Raw genomic sequence first — 15,129 nt, 5'->3', positions numbered from 1 at the left:
AGATTTTTCCAACAAAGGGTAAGGTTCATGAGCCGCGGGGTAAGTACATGGGATTTAGATTTTAAATTAAGAATCGAAAGCATCAGAGCGAGAGAACGTCGAGTGAATAAACAAATTCATAGTATATCCACTTTGATCAAATGCTCCGAATTTTTTCATAAGCCAAAGCAGCGCTGCCGTTTGACTTCATTCAATTCCGAATTTCATAATACTTGCAATTAAGTCAAACGACTTGAAATGTCAACACACATGCCAAGCCCAAGTTGATTGGAGGCAAACAGCAAAATTCTGCAATTGAACCAAATACGAAATGAGTTTTTTCTCTACATCGCCGAGATGCCATTTAAATTGTGTGATACATATCTAAGTGAAGCGCAGTGTTTTGCATTTGAAAAGAAAATGTCAGAATCATCAGTTGACATCAGATTATGCCCATTTCAATGCGCCCTTAAATGGTTTTCATGGTCAAGCAGCTAAATTGATACAGTCATTTTCATTCGTTATGGGCTCAGCCTTTTTTTCGCTCTCTTTTTCTTTCTCTTTCCATTTTTTCTCCTTTCTTTTCTCCTTTTTTCTCTTCCTTCCGTAAGATTGCGGACGGGCAGATTGAAAGTTGAAAAACTGTTATGTTTAAAAATCTCGATGCGTAGATGCGCTCTCCTCACTGTCAATTACACAGCAATGCTGAATGAATCAAATGAAAATCCTCTTTGGACATGTAAATTTGTGTGTAATACATCCAGTGCACACTGATGATGATGATTTCGTAAGTGCATCAACGAAAGTCTGTGTGTGTGTGTGTGTGTGTGTATCGCATGTAACGCATCCCATTTGAAATGGCCTTTGAAATGGAGTCAAAGTGTGCACGTCCTTGATTTTCAGCACGTTTCTTTTATTATATTGTATTTTCTCAACGATAAAGCTCCAAACAACTGCATCATATCAACTCTTGCGCTCATTTGCTTGCTCTTTCTCTCTTGCTCTCTCCCTATCTCTCGCTCCCGCTCTCTCCCAATGTCAGGGTGTTTTTCGACTTTTAAAACCAAGGGGGAAACTACTACTACCGCATAATTCATATTAATACAATCTAGTACAACACCAATTCTGATAAATTCCAAAGAATTCTGCGCGATTCAAAAGAACTCCAATCAATTCCGATGTTTCTAAGTCAAGTTTGATGATGATCAACTTCAAAAATTGCAAATATAGGGTCATTTAGCATCTCAAAGGAATACTTAAGCGCATAGATGTTCAATCTTATCGAAATAACTTCAGATATGGCGTTTTTAATTGTACATAGGTCTCACTTCCAATTCAATATTTCACTTCAAATAGGTAAAGGCTTTATGATACATAAAATATTTTCAAAATGGAAAACAGAGCTAGAATTGAGTCTTGTAGATCAAACCAAGTCAAATATGTTCTGGAAGTAAAAATCTTCAATATGCATTCAAATGAATGGTACATGTCCCTATATTTGCGATATTTTGAGTTGATCATCACCAAATTTGACTAAGGAACATCGGAATCAATTGGAATTGTTTTGGATTGCGCAGAATTTTTTGGAGTTTTTCAGAATTTGTGTTGTACTAGATTGTATTAATATGAATTACGCGGTAGTAGTAGTTTCCCCCTTATTTAAAACACTCTTTCTCCACTGTAGATATACATATGGATTGCATCTCGAATAAGCTCTCAATTGTATTTTACCTAAACAAACATGCTATCGAAAATGGTTGTTGTGCACAATTTTCAAATAGATGTGCGTTGTATGCATAAAACTTTTGCCACTTGAAACTGAAAACCTTAATTTGTACACCGTTAATCTTCAGCAGCATCAGCAGCAGAATTGCAAACCCGTTCAACATAAACACCACTCGGCTCAATTAGGAAATACGAAACTTTTCTTTCTTTCTCTCTCTCTCTCTCTCTCTCTCTCACTTCGCTCAAATCTAACGATACACACCGAATTAATCATTATTTTTGTTAATCATTCTGGAAAATGGAAATAACAATAAACAAATGAATCCAAAGTACTCGGTCATATTTGGTAAACAATGGAGAAAAGTGAAAAACAGCGTAAATTCCGAGTGTTGGTTTATCCTTGGAATCAACCTGTGCTTCTCTCCCATAAGAACCAATGTATTTGACGTGACAGTGGATAGCGGTAGCGCCTAAATAGGATCTGCGGCAACTTAATGAACTATCAATACTTCTTGTTGTTGCGAAATTCATGACAACAACAACAAGTATTGATAGTTCTTAAAAATTCCGCAAATTGCGAATAGGCGCCACCGCTATCTTGCGCCGGTCAAAAGCACAGTTTGCTTGGAATGTATCACATTCTTGTTATATTGATAAACTTTGAAATATTCAATTGCATAGCCGAATTTACGGATTTTCCATGGGAATTTGAAACCATGCTGAATGTATTCGACTTTAATAGTCTCTGATGCTTTGATAAATTTTTATAAAATGAAACACCATTCTCAAGGCGATGAAATCAAACTGGTCCTTTGGTCATATTTTGTAACGAACGAGATCGGATGAGCTGCCAATTTGGTTGAGTGCAAAGCTAAACGGTTATCAAAAATGAATGTATTTTGCTTGCGCGCCTGTAATAGGTATCACCAATTCCATATTCCGTTCGTTATATCCGTCAAAAATTGATGGAAGTAAAGAAAGGATCGACGAAACAGTTTCAATAATTGAAATCACCGCCTTGGTGTAAAATAACCCTTTAGACATAGATTGAAATTGGTGGCATCTGTAACAATCCCTTGATGTCCTTACCTAACTCAAAACCCTCCTTTCGCAACTGTCATCCGAAGTAACTGGCGCATAAAAATTCAATTCGCAACTGAATATATAATTATTGTAGCGGTTTTCGGTGTTGTCATACTCTTCGCTTTTTTCCCTTGTTATTTATTTATGATAAATTCAAGTGCACTGCAATCCTTATGAATATTGAAATGGGAAAATGTGCGAATCGAAAATGTATGTATGGTGGTTTGGTATTGAAATCAGCATGGGAACTATTGAGCGGTAGAGTCAGAGCGGTGTGTTCCGATTCATTCACCGGAATTTTGGTTTTGTTAAATCAAACAAATCAAGGGATACAGAATGAGAGAGTGAGATGTGCGAAGAATCATCAAGATTGGATCGATACTTACCAGAAAGTTTTCATCAAAACGCTTACTCTATCTATTTGCTGAATGTCAGCAATTCGATGTTGATGTGTACACGCTATTTTTTGTTTCCGCTCCTTAACTCACTCAATCTGTGTGCTATGCAATCGAAAACGTAAAGAAATTGCATCGACCTGATGAAGATCTGCACAGTTAGATTCATCTAAAAGGTATAGTGTTGCAAATACAAACCATGTTATTTCACAGCATCAGACACAAGACGAAAAAAAAAAACACAGAAATCCAGATGAAAATGAAAAGACAATGCAATTTACAGTAAATGTATTTTTATTACGAAATAAAAACGTACACGTAAAATTTTATTGCTGGAATTGCAAGTGTCGTTATTATATGCTATGCTCTTTCTCTCGTGTGTTTTTGTATGTGTGTGTGTATATATTGTGTAATGTCGGCAAAAATCTCATTAAAAATGTCATTATTTTACTCTGTTCGCATTCATTCATTCATTTGTCGATTTTCGTTTGCCACGACGACAGCGAACGCACGAATGCAATATCATTTATCAAATATTCATTCAGTTTTCCCTTCGGTTGGGGTAGGATTTCTCATGCTTTTTCATTCTGTTTTTGGTATACAGTAAGAAAGTCCGTCCGAATTGGTTTTTGCTCTTCCAAAAAATTTCATTATCGAAATTTCCGTTTTGCATCGCATAAAATGCTACTGCTTGATGTTTAATACCATGTGATGCTAACGCTGCTGCTGCTGCTGCATTCAGAGAGCAACAACAGTGCTATTGGAATTCGTGCATTCATTGTCGCAATTCTCTCCGGGTGATAAAAACGTTATGGCGAAAAATCCCGAATTACTGTTTCAGGGTTCATTAGTCATTAGCCGATGAACAGCACATAGATATAATAATGACACTTGGCAAATCCATTCCATTTAATTTGTTTTTAATCGTAAACTAGTATTTTGTAGTTTCAACGCGTAAATGTAATTTTTGTGTCATCGGATTGTTATTGTTGTTGTTGTTGTTTTAGTAGTTATTGTTGTTTTTGTTCTTCGGTCGGTGTTCATTCTGTAATCGGAATGCTTGTCTGCTTGTGTGTATGTATTGTATTGTTTGTGTATATAGTGTTTGTTTCGTGTTTTTTTTTTCCGGTATGTCAATGTTTTCTATGCATTGGCTGTAATTAGTTTTAGTAATAGTATCAATAATGCAATGTTTATCTATGCATAATAGCCGATAGTGAATATCTATATATCATATACAATATTCTATTCATAATATTTTGTATTTTTATGCTATTTCTTTCATCATCATCCTCTCCTTCTGTCTTTCCATGCGTTTTATTGTTGTTGTTTTTTTTCGGGTTCTTTTTTCCTTCGGTTTGGTTGAGTGTATTGAGGAAGATTGGGGTGGTTAATATATTTTGAATTTAAATACTCGATTTTGCGTTTAATGCTGGTATATCTATTCATAATCAATTAGCCATCGATTGAAAAATGTGTCTCTGTTGATCGTTTTGATATCGATTTGGAAGTGGTCGAGTGGTCGAATTTGAACATCAATGTGAGAGCAAGATGTCATATTCAATCGATGGACGCGTTTATTTAGTTAATTCTTCTTGGTTAGCCAAAAAACTGGAGAAACAACTACTAATAAATACAAATTTGCTATGATTTTGATAATTTGATTATGCTTCTGAACTGGATTAATGAGTGAGAATAACGGATTTTATGGGATTTGTATCGAAAGTGCCTCAATATTTCTATATATATGCTTGTATTTATATATATATGCGTGTGTGTTTGAGTGTATTGTGTCTATGTATGGCTCATACGGTGATTTTAAAATAAAATCAATTATTCGTCATGTCGGGATTCGTTGAAAATGGTTTTCAACACATTTTCGCATGGAATGTGGACTGTGTGTGTGTGTTTACGTGGTTTGACGTCTGTATGTGTGTGTCTCTCGTTTTATTCGATTGGAAAAAAAAAATTCGGTTAAAAAACTATCGAAATTTCCTATTTATGTTGGTACCGTTGTTTATTTTTTTTTTCATTTAGAAACCGTATTTGAAGAAAAAAGTTGTCGGAAATCGAGCCCGAAAACGGAGACACTTGACAAAAAAAAAAGATTTAAAACGACTCGAAAAAAATTTATGCTCGACAATATAAAAACATTTCGGTTATTTCGTTTGAACAGTAGTTTGGCAGTAAATTGGTTGCTGCAATCGACACTTACTTTTTTTTTGCTCGACGGATACACATATCGTCGCTAAAAAACTAAACTGAAATTTATTGTATGATTAAAATTCAAATCCATTGTAATTCATTTGTAGATTTCTTTTGGTTTGCGGTTGGTATGGAAGGTTTAATTGGCAGTTTCAATTGTGAATTCCGATTTCGATCGGCCGTTATTGAAATGGAACGAATATGAACGAATGAAATGAATATAAATCGAAAAATTCATTTTTTTGTTGCTTTCTCTATCGGTATCTCACGCCAAATGCGTATCATTGCCAATGTTTCATCTGAATAGATTTGACTATAGGGGGGATTTGGCGACAAATTTCACCTTGAAGCAAATTCTTTGATTTATTCCTTTTATCACCTTATCCAACTTTTTCAGTCTCCCAGCAGGAATGAAAAGGAGTCTCCCCTGGTGGAGCCTCGAAAGCGTTAAAAGTAGCCTCTGAAAAGGATTGAGCTCGTATGTTGAGCAAAGTCCATGTAGTGAAGGTGTTTCCGTATAGCAAACTTTGGCTTTGCTATTCAGCAAAATGACTTTGTGAAATTATCGATTTTGTTTGTACTTTCTGTTCGATACCGACGAATATTTGAATGTATTTGTGCCATTGATGCAGTTGAAATGATCGAATTCGTTTGGATTGGAATTCATACTGTCATTTAATTTTTCGTATTGGGTTAGTTTTGTTTTGTTTTGCTCCTCTAAAAATGGCATAGTCCGCTTTCGTGTCGATATCATTAATTTTAAGTATGAATTCATGAAATGGATAAAATTATTGGTTACGGTATGTGTCTGTGTTGTTGCTTGTCTGTTTGTGTACCGTGTTATTTATGTGTACTCATGTGTTGATAGTATGTTGTTGGTTACATTCGAACGCTATTTAATTTTTATGAAAATGTGTCCTATACTTATTAATTAAGTTTGTAAATAGTTTTGACCGTTTTTTTGTTGTTGTTGTGTGTCTTGTTGTTGTTACTTGTCTGGTAAATGTGTTGGTAAAACGAAGAGAGATTAAATTTTGAAAGATTGTTTTTCTTTTTGGCGCTATATCATATTGGATTTGCATTTATCATGTCTTTTCGTCATATCATTTCTTGTCAGTTTTCACTAATAATTATCATCATAATAATCAATTAATTTAATAATTGTGAATATAGAATGCCATTATCATTATTATTAGTTAGTTTTAAATTTAAATTTTTTTTTCTTCTTTTAGTTAGGTATTTTGTGTGTGTGTGTGAGTGTGTTTTGAATTCTTTACGTTCGATAGAGTTTTTTCTTTAAAGATGTTTTTGGATTAAATTTTTTTAAATTTGTTGTTTGTCGTATTTCAAATATAATAATCAAACCATCAAGCAATTATTATGTTATTGCTGCTGCATTTTAAGTACGAGAGATGCGTTTCTTTTCGCTTAGAATCCTATCTCTGGACATTTAATACCATGCATTCCATTTACTTTAATCAAAAAAAAGTGGTTTTTATTTTTTGTAGGTAAATTTTTTTTAGTATGTTTTGCATTTCCTAATAAATCGTTAGTTTTTTTTTTGGGGTTGTTGTTGGTTTTCTGTTTTTCCAATATGCACCACCTACATGTATTGAAATGATGATTTCGTCGAAAAAAGTGATTTGTTTTCTCGCTGAAATGACATTTGTTTTTACACAACAACGTTGACCAATGATTTTTTTTTTATTTAATATATAATTTAATTGCGCGCATATCGCATACACAATATACAAACGGGGGGCGTAAAAAAAGAATTATGAAAATCGATTTCTTTTTTTTTTGTTCATTCACATGAGGTGCGTCATTTTTTATTTTTTGTGTTCAATTTGTTTTTTTTTTTCATTTCGACGAGGAAAAAAAAACAATTACATGTGCCTCCAATAATAGTAATAGCATAAAACAGAGACATAGTTCACATATTCAATTGTGGAAAATGACTTATATAAATTGTAGTAAGAAAATGTTGCGATATGACGTCTATACTGATAAACGATCGGTGATTGATGATGAAGGGTTAAACATTCACAATGGGTTTCTAGTTTCAATTGTTAGTAGTTCTTTTTTTTTGGCATTAATACATCCGTGAAATGAAGGATTTATAAGCAAATTAATTTGGGGTAGCTAAAATTATGCTACAGAATAGAGAAAAAAAAAATGGTGAACATTCTTTTGTTTTGTCATTCTTTCTTTTACCGTAAATATATTTTCATTCGCACAAGCATATCGCTAACCAAAATTCTATGAGCAATTCCAAATTGAGCGCCCTTCATTCCATCGAAATTTCGTTTCCACTATCCTTTCTCTTGCGCTATTTCCACCTCTTGTGCCCTTTTTCTCTTTCTCGCGCACTCTCTTTCTATCTAATTCAAACAGTGGACGTTTGTTCGAATGAAACCGAAAATGAAATAAAAAGTAATATCACGAATACAAACCGTGTGTAGGTGTGTATGGATCGTGTGGCCAATCAGCAAACATTTTCGATGGTTTAAGCATTTTAAGTGAATATTCTTGGGTCATTTGGCAAATGGATGATTGAAAAATTGATTGGGAATGACGGGATGAGGTGGGGGCGGGTTTTTGGATGGCAAATGAACAAACTTTTTGTTCTCGAATCATATACACGTCTCTCTTTCTATCACTGCACAACCTAGTTCCACAACCTGTTCAATTCGAATTTGTTATAACACCTCCTTTCTTCATCTCCATCTCTTGGCGCATAACGTTTTCAAATTTGTATCGATTTCTTTGGGGGATTGTTTATTCTTATAAAATAAAGTTCGAAAAATACCATCATTTTCCATCGACGGAATTAGCGTCATTTTCAAGACTTGAACATTTCAAGTGCAATAAACTTAATTGGCAATTTTGTGGTGTGTGTGTCTGTTTTCTTGTCCCAACGAAAAGCATGCTGATTGACACGGTTGACCCAAAATGGACACCCGATGCTCGATCCATAAACACAGTAACACAACTTAGGCTGTTTAAAATTTACTTACACAAAACTTGAAATGATAATGATTGTCGATCAAAGAAAAACTGAAATGATTTCAAAGAAAATTCAAAGAAAAAAACAACAACAGAAAACCATCAAATAAAACGATTAAACACAAAATTAAATGAATTTCAATGAATCATATTTATTTGTAAATTGGTATTAGGTGTGATTGGTTTTTTTTTCTCATCAAAAAAAAGTACCAAAAACAAAAGCATTTTTCTTTGTAATATGACAACTTGAAATATTTGCTGGTGATATATAGTACACGAAAACACGAAAAAATTAATTACCTAATGTTCTGGGTTATTTATAAGCTTTGTTCTTTTTATATATAATCGATAGACTACTCTTAAACTGCGTTTCATTCACACGTGGTTGTTTATTTCAAAACATCGTCGTTTGTATACATAGAAAAAAAACGATTTTCGACGGTATGCAGTGGTATGGTGATGCAAATTAATAACATTGTCACAATTGTTCGAAATTATTGGTTTCGGTTTTTGGAAGCAAATGAAAAAGAAACTTATAAAATACAAATGTGTCCAAATTCTGCCATTTGGAACTTATAAAATAAAATCTCGAAATGTGTTTGCATTTGTTTTTTTTTTTTAAATTTACCAGGATGTTTGATGGTATGTTCCAGCGGATCGAATGGGGAAATCGATCAACAATCACTGGTAACCATTTTTATTCGATTTGAATCGTGTGACTAAATTGTTTCGGTTCTTTTCGGATCAAATAAAACCAGTTTGGTGGAAATTGAACGTTGCCGATTTTGAATGCAAAGAAAAATACACACAGAAAGTGCAAAACGTGAGCGATTTTTATTTTGGCAAGAAGTTTCAGTGCAACATATCACAAATCTTTAACTTTTTCCAAAGCTCAGAACTTAGCAACACATTTTGAAACCGTTTTTTAACGTTTCTAATAAGAGAATCACACATAAATCTAAATTGTTTTTAGATTTTCACAAATTTCACACTTTTCTGGGTATTTTTTTGCTTTGTTCGTTTTGAAGCCCAAAATTAATATCGAATTTAAATCGGGTGTTATGAAGAAAATCGAAATTGGAGATTGATATTTAAAACAGTTTAGATTCCAAAATGAAAGCTTGTTACTAAAACTTCAAAGTCGGAGCAAAGTTCATTTGATTCAAATTCGATTCATCAGTTCTGGATTAGCTCAGTTCCAAATCGTGAATACATTTTGAGCAAAACACACAGAATGTCAATGCATCGAGACATTTCTCGACGGGAACTGACGACAAAATGCCGATGCTAGAGGAATGAATTCCGACTAGTTCATTGGTGTGTTGCTTGCGCTAGTGATTTGTGTGTCTTCGCGCAAAGCCGATATTTTAAGAGGAACTATACCATCAGTCATTCTGGCCTCTGCCATACCATCCTTTGCAATTGTTGCTTTTTTTCGCAAGTAAACGAAAAATTCACAAAATTATACAAAAAAAAAGCTTAAGAATAACAAAAAAGAAATAAAAATAAAATTAACTCAAACTATGACATTTGACAGCCATAGCACGTGAAATTCGATATTAAAACCTGCGATATCATTCTGAGGTGTAACCTATGTAACGTTTATCGCGTGCGGTCGATTGTTTTGTTATGTATCACTTTCAGTAGTAGAATATAAAGAATCAAATATTCATATTTTACTACAAAATTTAAAAAAAAAGAAAGAAAAGAAACTAAAAAATAAAATGCGTTGACAAGTCACAACACGTGAATTAAATGTAAATACTTGTAAATCTAAATATATATTCGTCGATAATTTGTTTGTTTTTTTTTTTTCATTGAAGGAAGATATGTGGAGAAATGAAATTAAACATTAAAATTAAATCACTGAATGCATCGGTAGTGCCAATACCAATGTGTTTTTTTCTTTCGAAATTGGTCGAATGCATACAAAAATTTGAATACCTCAGTACAAAAATGAGGAGGGGAGGGAAAGTCATTAAAAACGGCTGTCGAAAAACAGCGATGATTCGGTGCAAAAAGAAAAGCCTAAAATGAATGAATATTGTTTGAAATGGTGTGTGCCGCACACAGTGTGCGCGTGTGGTGGTGAATTGAAACGGAGCAAAAGTATGCAGTTCGCTTGTCGGTCTTTTGTCGTCGTCGTCGTCGTTTTTAATTACATTTAGTCAGTCAAAAAATATCAAAGAGTTTTGTTTTTCTTTTCATTTTGACGGTAATACAAATTGTGCGATGTTTCGTTTTTATATGTAAATAAAATGGCACAGCGCGTTTATTATGAAAAACAAAAGACAACGAAAAAGAAAAAATTTACACGACCAGTTTTTTGACTGAGACGGTTCTTCTTGGCCGAAGTTAAATGAAAATGAGAGGCGCTTTTATCATATGACTAAAATGCAAGACTGACACACACATCAGGCTTTTTTCAGGTATTTCATTTTGGAAGTCAATGGAGTTGTCCATTTTGAATACTACATAAAATGCAGAGGTTTGTCTTGAAACCCATGAAAAAGTCAGTGATCACCTATGAGAAGTCATCGTCTTGCTAGAAACTCAAAATTGAAATGCAAAAACCCAATGTGAACCGTGTATATATATATATATATATATATATATATAATGTCAGCCATCAACAAAATCATAGGTGTTTTTGTTGTTTTTGTTATAGATTGATGTCCAGAAAATTGCGTGCGTATATTCTCATTCAATGAACTGATTCATTTAACTCAATCGCAAATTCAATCAGAACGAAATTTCGAATGAATTAATTGGTTTTGTTGTTTTTGATTGGGCGCGATTGTGTCCTTCAATTTACGTCGTTCACTTTCATTTCGTCAACGAACCGAAAACAAAAAAAAAATTATAGAGCTGGCATATATATATATATAAGATTAGATAAGTGGTTTAATGAATAGTCGTACGTTTTCCTTTATGTAGTTTCATTTTGTTAATTTTCCCGTATTTTTCTTTCTCTCTGTTTGTTCTGCAGATAATCAATTAACTTTTAGATGACGGTATATTTTGTTCACTAATTTACTTGTATTTAGATTCTATCGATTATCGGGGGCACAATTAATGTAATTAATAGCAATAATAATAATAATCGTAATATAATAATTTTTTTCCTCTTCTTCTTCTTCTTTTTCATCAATCTTATTCTTTTGCGTTTTTTTTTTCTCGCTCTAACTCTTTCATTCTATCTGTTTCGTTTCTCTCACATCTTCTAGTTAGTATGTGGTTTGCCTATTAAATCGTACGTATGCGTAAACTTTTCTCATCAACTACATCACACTAAATAGAATTTTGGTTTAATTCATTACTTGTTATACTCATGTATATTCTATCTTCTCTTCTTCACTCCTTTTTTTGGCTCGCGCATTCTCTCGAATAATTGTTTTATCTGTATCGTCATCAACTACTACTGTCTCTTCATCATTTTCGCCTACGCGGCAGTTATTGGTGCTGTTGTCTTGAAGTCTTTTGTTTATGGTCTGCTTTTCATTCGTTTTCTTATTTCTCTTGTCGCCTGTTCACCGCTACAATGAAACAGGGATGTGTTCATTTCGGTTTCTAATTTGATTCGGTTGAAATGACTTCAGGATGTTGCGTTCTCTATTGCTTTCTGAGAGTTTATGTTGTTGCTCTTTTTTTTTGGTGTAGTTTAGTGTATGTGTTTGTCTGTCTGTTTGTGTGTGTGTGGATGTTCATTACGCGTTTGTTCACATTTTGTTTTAGGTTTGTTCTTCTTCTTCATTTTTTTTTTGATCGTGTTGAATGGTTTTTACTCCATTCGGGTAGTTTATTTAGAACGCATTTACAAATTATACTGCCATAGTATCGTAGGCTGTGAGTCCTGTGCAGCCGCCTTGTTGTTGGAATTTTGTTGCTGTAATTTCGTTTCTAAAATCGTTGGTTTTGTTCGTTCATTGACAATCAAATATTTCATTGAAAGGAAAACGTCAATGAATTTCAATTGAATGGAGAGAAAAAAAGATAGAGAAAAAAACACATTGACACGTGAATTGCAGAACTTTTGAAGCAATCGAAGGTGAAAGAAAATATGAGCAAAAAATTATGACTAAAATAGACTGAATTGACTGAATGAACGGGTGGTAATTCGTGGAAATAGGTGCATTTTCCATAATAGACATGATTCTTTTTTTCTAGCGATCGTTGTTTTTTAGACAATTTCCATCGTTTTTTATTGATTTTTTTCTCCATTTTTCGCAACAAAAACCGTTTGTTTCCACGAAATGCACCTATTTCGCTTCGAATGTTTTGGGAAAACACAAACGTGTGTGATTCTGCGTGCGCTATCCGCATTGGGAAATCACGACGTATTTGTTCTGGGTTGGGAGGGTGGTTGGAATTTAAAATTAACCATTAAGCTTAGGGAAAATTATGTCCAAAATTGTATTATTTTTTTTTTGACTTGTTGAAATAAATCAATATTGTTTATTTATAAAAAAAAGCACTTAAACCTATGTGCATGCATAATTCTACGGTAAACTACCATCATTAGCAAAAAATATGAGTGATGTGTACGAGCGCATGCAAGTTAAGCATTTAGTTAGTGTGAATGATGCATGATGTCAATGGCATAATGTGATATAAATATGGGTTATATACTGGCTCTGTGTTAGTATGAGTTGGGGCGAGTTTGATGGAATCGCAAAAAAAATTGTGTTTCCCGCTGATTATACACTTTGCATGCATATTTGTGTGTCCTACCCACTTACGACCCTAATGTTGTTAGCACACTGTTTTTTTATTCCAAAAACCCTTAAGTATTTTAATGTTAAAGCTTTCAAATTGTTATAGTTGTTGATGTTGTCTAGGAGAATTTTAGTGATAAACGAAAGGGAATAAACGGATTTGCTGCCTCTCGACGATTCAAAGGAAAATATGTCACTATTTGGACAAAATGTTTGACGAATCACCACTTTGCTATGGATTTTCTCGAGCATAACTTTGTTTCATGCTCCCGGTGGAAAAGCTAAATGTTGACATTCAGAACGACTGACAAGTGTCGATGAATGAATTGATGAAGCTCAGTAGAAAAAGTAATAATAAAAAAATCGTCTCTTTCATCTATGGTAACATTGTTTCTAAACGGCGCCGAAATACACGAAAATCTTTCTAAATAAAAGAAAACAAATCTTATCATGCCAAATGTTTGTGAGAAACAAAACGACATTGAAACAAAATTTGTAAGCATTCTAAGCGGTGGGGATGGTTTGACAGGAAATGTGAAATGAATTGTGCATTATTTGTACAGGAGCCGCAGCAAATGAATGTTTTGTTCTGAGTGAAATGTGAGATTTGAATTTGATAGGCGGTATTTTGATGAAATGGTTTTTTTTTCGTTTTTCGTTTATTGATGATGAACGGAGTTGCCTCGGCAAATGGAAAATAGACAACAAAAAAGAAAGAAAACTAGTTGTTTTCGTTTGGTGGAAAACAAATATATGAGACTACAAACAGCAATGAATAAAAAGGTGATCAACAACAAAATTAATTTGTTTGTTATTCTAATGCGTTAACGAACTGGTTGCGTTTTTTTTGTGTCTTAATTTGGCATTCAATGAGAATTTTTTTTTTTGTACGGAAATTGTGTGAAGTTTTTGTTTGTTTTTAGAATGTTCAACCTAATTTGTTTGTTTGTTTGTATGTGTGTGTGTGGGAAGCGTTTTCATTACCTGTCGATTAATTTACGAATTTCTTCGGGAGTACGACCATCTTTTGCATTTGGCGACCTTTTGGCTGTATAAAAATAATTTGTTGGTTGTTTTTTTTTTTTTTTGCTTTTTTTCGTTTGGATTGACTTATATTTTTACATTTACATACAAATTTAACATAAACACAATGCAGAAAAAAATATAGAGAAATGTCTAAAATTTAGAGGAAAACCAAATGGATATAGGGATTTCAGCTGATTATAGTAAGTGTACGTTTAAAGCGGATTTGAATAAGAAATCACCAAGCAGATAGCTTGTCGTTGGAATAATCATCTAGAATCGAAAGGAAATGTTCAGCTAAAAAGCAATGATCAAAGAATACCATTCATGGTTCGTATGTTAAAGCATATCTTGTGGTAGTAGATGAAGAAATTTTGCCTTTTTTTCCGGAAAATAAATTGGATGAATATCCAGATAAGAGTACTCAAGCCAAAGCCATTCAGTTAATTAAGTTTATTCTCCAAATTCTGTTGACAAGGTTAAAAGTCTTATGCTTGAACTCAACTATTTCCCGGCATTCTCCACTTCTGAATGATATTCTTCAATTTTCTTAAGCTGTCTATTTATAGCGCTCTATCGCATATATGCAACTCGCAAGCAAATCATGCATTTTATCATCTGATCCGGTTTCAGACTGAAACTTTCAGTAATCATCTCAAGCGAACGGAACTTTTAACTAGACATTTACATTCAAATGTATGCGATTATTTTCGTCGAACTCAAGTGGATTTGAGGGAAATTTGTTTTTTTTTTTTTTTTTCATTTGAACCAATTTTGGTTCTCTTTAGAGGATTTTTTTTTCTTCAAAGATCAAAAATCATTTCTTATGAAAAGAATGAATTTTTATGGATTGAAAAAAAGGAAAATGTTTTTTTTAACATAGAATTAGTTAGAGCCGAACCAAACATAAAGTTAAACACAAAACACAGAGAGTTTCTTTTTGGTTAAAATCCAGACAAATTTCACTCGATTACTGACATTGAACTCATGCTGAACTG

General features: G+C 33.3%; 1 protein-coding gene across 45 annotated transcripts in view; it reads right to left on the bottom strand.

Moving 5' to 3' along the window:
• Positions 1–12,146: 12,146 nt before the first annotated feature.
• Positions 12,147–15,129, bottom strand: part of LOC129576772 (cell adhesion molecule Dscam2) — a 77,862-nt gene continuing 74,879 nt past the window's right edge. For 41 of the 45 annotated variants that reach the window (XM_055462430.1, XM_055462435.1, XM_055462436.1 and 38 more), the window contains 2 exons: positions 14,093–14,156; positions 12,147–12,293 (listed from right to left, as the gene is read on the bottom strand). In XM_055462430.1, the coding sequence (XP_055318405.1) occupies positions 12,215–12,293; positions 14,093–14,156 (143 nt within the window). In that variant the 3' untranslated portion in view covers positions 12,147–12,214. The remainder of the gene's footprint in view (positions 12,294–14,092; positions 14,157–15,129) is intronic. The other 4 variants (XM_055462432.1, XM_055462431.1, XM_055462433.1 and 1 more) reach the window with 1 other exon arrangement.

This window comes from Sitodiplosis mosellana, unplaced genomic scaffold, assembly GCF_009176505.1.
Source record: "Sitodiplosis mosellana isolate CC-2019 unplaced genomic scaffold, AAFC_SMos_1.0 Smas_scaffold_6191, whole genome shotgun sequence".
Classification (NCBI taxonomy): Eukaryota; Metazoa; Arthropoda; class Insecta; order Diptera; family Cecidomyiidae; genus Sitodiplosis; species Sitodiplosis mosellana.
The sequence above is the reverse complement of the archived record's forward strand: the minus strand, read 5'-3'. Positions and strand labels throughout refer to the sequence as shown.